Source organism: Sitodiplosis mosellana, unplaced genomic scaffold (assembly GCF_009176505.1).
Source record: "Sitodiplosis mosellana isolate CC-2019 unplaced genomic scaffold, AAFC_SMos_1.0 Smas_scaffold_76, whole genome shotgun sequence".
NCBI classification, from domain to species: domain Eukaryota; kingdom Metazoa; phylum Arthropoda; class Insecta; order Diptera; family Cecidomyiidae; genus Sitodiplosis; species Sitodiplosis mosellana.
The window spans coordinates 173548-179654 of record NW_022595318.1 but is presented as its reverse complement, the minus strand read 5'-3'; the positions used below and the strand labels follow the sequence as shown (position 1 = coordinate 179654).

Genomic DNA, 6107 nt, shown 5'->3' with positions numbered 1-6107 from the left:
TATTGTAGAAGTAAAAATTATTGCTCATTTTTTTTTCATTATTTAATTTATATTAAACAATTTCGGAAAAGCCGCAAAATTTTAGTTTGCATCGGGGCGCGATTTGGTCTCGCTGAGGCACTGATGGGAAGTGTTGATAGTGATTGCTCGCAGTTATCGGATGAGGAAAAATACTGTGAAGAGAATTATTCGAAAACAACAAGACGAAATGAAGAGAGCAGAGGGCACATTTTTCATAGTAAACAACATGTTTTTGGAGGCAGATAGGTCTTGATCGATAGGATTTGTTCCCATCTACATTGCCTAGTGTACAGATATGTGCTTTTTGAAGTTTGGCGTTATAGTGGTCCGAAAGAGGAGATGTCATGAAATTTTGGCAAGTAAAACATTCATCATCTCAAGTCACACATACCTCGCATACAAGAACAAAGCAAACAAATTAGAAGAAGAAAATATTTATAAAGGAATACATATTGGCACGAGATGTTTGAATAACAGTCACCTGTAACAAGTTTAAAACTTTACTCCAGCTTGTGATCAACTCGAAATCATTATAAAATTGTCATATATACCTATATAATGAAAGGAATATTCCAGTCTGGAATTTTAGAATTTTCTATTGACGTCAATTGAGAACTATAGAATTTTCTATTGACGTCAATTGAGAACTCATCATGTCTCAAAACACATGTTATTTCATTTTTCGGGCAAGGTGTGGCAACGAATTCGGACTGTTTTTTTGGTCCAATAAAAACGAATAGTTTTCCGGTGAATGGAAAATTCCGAAAAAAGGCCACTGTGCTCTGAAACGGATCTATTTTGGAATCCCCTTCCACGGAGACCATTTGATAGATAAGGTGTTTAGAAAGTAATCAGAACGCATTTTCAAGGACTGGATTACTTTGTTCTTTTTTGTAAATATCTATAAATGGGCTCGAATTAGTTGTCACACTGTGTACATGTTGTTTGATCACGGAATGTGTAGTTCTCGTGTAATTTTTTATTTACATTTCATACAAACAGTGAGCATTTCTGATAATGAACAAACATCACGCGAATTAAATAGGAACGCATATTGAGGTACAGAAATTGTTCAGTATCGAGTTGGAAATTCATTTACAAAGGTAAAACAGATATTTTCCATTTCAATTATTTTTTATTGAACCAAACATTTTTGTATTGGCAAGTTTTCTTTTAACTCTAATATGTTTCATAAAAACATCATTTGAATCAAACATATTTGCTGTTAAGTTGGAAAAATAACACTGGCCACCCCGTGTCGAAAATTTTTGACTGTCTAAGTCAGTCGATTAATTTGGGACATTCAGTGACTATTTGACTGACTAGAAGTGATTGTCTCGAACAAAATAAGCAACTGCAGTTAACTTTAATCACAAATCTATTCGTGAGACGTAAAAGAACGTATGTTTTTTTTCAGTTTTAAACATTTGAAAAGGAAAGTATGTTTTCGATCGATTTGGTCTGAGTAAAAGAGAAGTATGTTTGATGGCAACTAAAAATGGTTAAAAGAATGTATGTATTTTGAATGGTAGCGTTAGCGAAAAAAGAATGCATGTTTATGGTCAAGTAAATTTTGCAAAAAGAATGCATGTTGTTCTATCTATTCAGTTAATAATAAAGCGAAGCATGTTCTCATACAATTATATTGTCAAAAAAGAAAATATGTTTGCTAAAATAGTGTAAATAATTAAATTTATTCCGACCGCATTGAACAGGAATTCATAAACCTTAATACGCTCGGACAAGCGAACGGTCGGAATCAATTTTATTATTTACACTATTTTAGCAAACATATTTTCTTTTTTGACAATATAAATGTATGAGAACATGCTTCTCTTTATTATTAACTGAATAGATAGAACAACATGCATTCTTTTTGCAAAATTTACTTGACCATAAACATGCATTCTTTTTTCGCTAACGCTACCATTCAAAATACATACATTCTTTTAACCATTTTTAGTTGCCATCAAACATACTTCTCTTTATTGCTACGAAGTTGGACAAACTTGCGTTCTTTTACGTCTCACCAATAGAAATCACTCTTAGTCAAAATGTCCCAAATTAGTCGACTGACTGAAAGAATAACTAAACGTGATCGTCTCCATACAAAACGCATGATTTCAATCAACAATTTTATTTCATTGTGAACTTTTTCCTCATTTTTAACAGGATGGCGAAATTATTGATATTTTTCTTTGCTTTGGTGATTGTGATCAACACCACAAACGCAAATGGTGACGTAAGATTACACTTTATTCTTTCAAGAAATACCCATAAATGTTCTATTTCCTGGGTGCACGATCGAAATCATTGACCATTTTCTAGATATAAGGAAATACAAACTTTTAGTAAAGAAAAAATGAAGAAATTACAATAAGGCAAAAATAGAAATTATTTAAGGGCCTTTCAAAAGGTCATTTCAAAATAAGCAAACTCAACAAAATCCGTCGCACAGAAAGCAGTTGTGCGTATATGTATGCGTGTATGTATGCGCTGAACGCTCAAAGCCGAGTTCCGTACGAAGCATGGCTACAGTGATGGAATGAATTACTAGAGAGCGTTCGGCACATAGGAAATACGATGAACGGACGATGTGTATGCGAAAAAGTCCGATGTGCAAACAGCACGGCTGCACAACTGCTTTCTGTGCGACGGATTTTGTTGAGAATTCTTACATTTCACCACTTAACTTCCGCGAAATAGGATATCATAGAAGAAGAACAATTGAAAATTGTCCAAAAGCATAACGCAGATTTTGAGAAAGGAAAGACTTCATTCAAAATGAAGGTGAATGTCGCAGCCAGAAAACTCTTAGCTCTGACATCTAAATCTAAGAATATAATGAACGAGTATGTAAAAAAATCTTGTATTTTCATTCAAGATGACAAAAAATTATGCGATTATTCTACCATTGCAGATTCAGATCTTTGGCAAAGAACATCAAACAATGTACGTACAAACCATGTGTATCAAATGTATCGGAAGAAGTACCCGCATCCTTTGACTGGAGAAAGCGTGGTGCTGTAACAGAAGTTGGATTCCAAGGGAACTGTTCATCATGCTGGACATTCGCTGTCGCGGGGGCATTGGAAGGCTTTTATAAAATTAAAACTGGAAATTTGGTACGACTATCGCAACAGTACCTACTCGATTGTTCCGACTATGCCCAAATCGCAAAAAAAGAAGAAGACAAATGTAAAACAGGCAATTTTCCACAATTGGGATTGGAGTTTGTACGAAAAAACGGCATATGTCTAGCGGATAGTTATCCATACACTGCCAAGAGCGGTAAATGCGACAAAAGCATAGAACGCACCAACTTTTATGCAATCAAAGATATTAAGCAGGTTAAAAATGATGAAGAAACAATGAAAGAAGCACTATATTCGAATGGACCATTGGTTGCTGGCGTGTATGCTCTTGAAAATTCATTCGAATTGTACGAAGGGGGCGTATACTACGAAAAGAACTGTTGGGAAGGAAGAATGCATACAGTACTCATCGTTGGATATGGCCATGATGAACTGCAGGGAGATTATTGGATAATAAAAAACAGTTGGGGCCGAGATTGGGGCGAAGATGGGTATATGAAATTAGCTCGAAATAGAGACAGACATTGTGGTATTTCATTTACAGTTTACTTGGTTAAATGAGTGTCTTATTCGATGAGTTTTTCTAGTAGTTTTTCCACCAAATTTTCCTCTGTAAACAGATAGATGGACAGATTTAAGACCATTCTCACTTGTGAACTGGATTTATGGGAATGCAAAATTAACAAACGATTTTAAATAAAAGTTGAGTATGAATCCATAGTGTTGTTTTGTTCTTTATATAATTTTGTGTTCAACCGCCACATCTATTTGTTGCTTTGTTCTGAAATTCGCTTAATATGAGATTAATGGATTCAGTCGATGACGAAATCATTATTCAATATTCATTATTTTGGGTATGTTTTTTTGTCATAGATGTCCATGGGACAGAGATTGCCCATTCTCTCAAATCACAATTTGGACCATTGGCAATAATATTATTTCTAAAGATACCGAAAAGTAGTTATCTACAAGGGATTTTGATTTTGCGGTCTAACTCTTCAACAAATCAAGGTATCGACAATTTCTCTGGACAAATCAAAGATAATGTGATTTGCTACAGATTCAGCCACTAACAATACCAATTAACGGGCAAATCACTCTAAAGTAATTTGTAATAGAGAAAGTAATCGAGAAAGTAATTTATGTGTAAAAATCTCGATTACTTTTAAAAAATTGAAATTGAGTGTTAATCTGAATTGCGAATAAGAAACTAATATTGAAATATAACAAGAAAACCAACTACCCGGGCATTGTATGTCACGAAACATTGAAAACAATTCAAATATCCATCAGAGAAAAAAAATTAAAGCGAAAGAAAAGTTTATATGTTTGTTCATTTCTTTCCAAATTCTTTTAATAAAATAAAAGTATTTAAATGGAACGCGTACAAAGTCTTTTTTGTATGAACAATTTACGTGAAACATAATTGTCACTGGAAAAATCAGTTTGTATGAAATTTATTGGAGACTTACAGTCAAACTTTTGTCTGTTTTTGTCTTGGTTATAAATACTTAAATGACTAGAAAAAAACTCGTGTCTAAACGCATTTCGACATCGAGTGACGAATAGATAGAATTATTCCTGAAATGTTCTCATCTGACATTCGGTAACGGTGTTTACATATTTCGTTTTTTTGTATTTTCTTTCTTTTCGATTTTTGTTGACTTTCAATTTTGTTTGAACATTACTTAGTATTTCTGGTTTTGTCCTGGTTCTCGTTCTGATACTCGGCAAAGGTCTCATCATTGATGCTATTTGAGAATTTAAATTCATTTTTCCCATGTAAATTGTTTTTTTCACATATATTTAGTTTAATTTCTTTGAATAATAGTAAATTCGTGATATCTCTGATAATTTCAACTAATTTAAAATTTACAGGCTTTGAAATAAGGATGAGAAACGTTAGCGAAGCGTTATTTCGAGTCATGAATTATACTAACATTTTCCATTGCCAAATGGATCAAGTAATGTGCTGAACAAGAAGCCTCAATAATTCATCGAAACATATGTTTTCCATTTAACACTATGATTGTTCTTGGGGCACCCAGCGAACTTTAAAGTTGAATAAAAGTACTAAACAGTGTATAAACCAACCGGAGTTAAGTCTCATTGTATAGATTGAACATTTCTATACACGAATGAAAAAAAAAACATATGCATATGTATGAGTATGTGTAAAATACAGCCTGCCGCAAAACATGTTACGCTGTTGTTCTTGGGGGACCACAGGGCCCCATGGCTATTTTATATTATAACTGGACTATGATAAGAGATATTGACTAGGTGTCTATGACGAAGTTGTAGTACTCAAGCTGCTCTACAACTTTGCCGAAGACACCAAGTCGTTACCTCTTATCAGTTTCGCGGAATACGCGAGAAACCGCAGAAAACCGCGAAAAAACGAGTTTTTTTCCTTATCATTTTTCACGGAACTGATGAGAGATAACGAGATGGTGTCTAAGGCAAAGTTGTAGTTCTGGTCGAGTACTACAATTATTCTGATTCATTATTCAGTTATCTCTTATCAATTACGCGAAAAACCGCAAAAAAACGCGAAAAAACGCGTTTTTTTCCTTATCGTTTTTTCACGGAACTGATAAGAGATAACAAAATAATGAATCGGAATAATTGTAGTACTCAACCAGAACTACAACTTTGCCTTAGACACCATCTCGTTATCTCTTATCAGTTCCGTGAAAAATGATAAGGAAAAAACGCGTTTTTCGCGGTTTTCTGCGGTTTCTCGCGTATTTCGCGAAACTGATAAATGATAACGACTTGATAACTTCGGCAAAGTTGTGGAGCAGCTTGAGTACTACAACTTCACCACAGACATCAAGTCGTTATCTCTTATCAGTTACGATAAAAAACTCGAAAAACGCGAGTTTTTGATAATCATTTTTCGCGAAACTGATAAGAGATAACGACTTCATGTCTATGGTGAAGTTGTAGTACTCAAGCTGCTCTACATTTTTGTCGAAGAGGCAAGTC

At 34.1% G+C, this 6107-nt stretch overlaps 1 protein-coding gene across 1 annotated transcript; it reads left to right on the top strand.

The window, feature by feature from the left end:
• The first annotated feature begins 2194 nt into the window (after positions 1-2194).
• LOC129570747 (procathepsin L-like) lies at positions 2195-3793 on the top strand. Its single transcript, XM_055450451.1, has 3 exons — positions 2195-2263; positions 2728-2873; positions 2942-3793. Exons 1-3 carry the CDS (start codon positions 2195-2197, stop codon positions 3675-3677), a joined length of 951 nt encoding a protein of 316 aa, XP_055306426.1. The 3' UTR covers positions 3678-3793.
• The last annotated feature ends 2314 nt before the right edge of the window (positions 3794-6107 follow it).

Bases quoted from the DNA above. Each gene is read 5' to 3' on its own strand.
- LOC129570747 (XM_055450451.1), top strand. From the start codon at position 2,195: ATGGCGAAATTATTGATATTTTTCTTTGCTTTGGTGATTGTGATCAAC. The intron at 2,264-2,727 runs GTAAGATTACAC...TCCGCGAAATAG, and splicing joins CCACAAACGCAAATGGTGAC to GATATCATAGAAGAAGAACA. The intron at 2,874-2,941 runs GTATGTAAAAAA...CTACCATTGCAG, and splicing joins TCTAAGAATATAATGAACGA to ATTCAGATCTTTGGCAAAGA.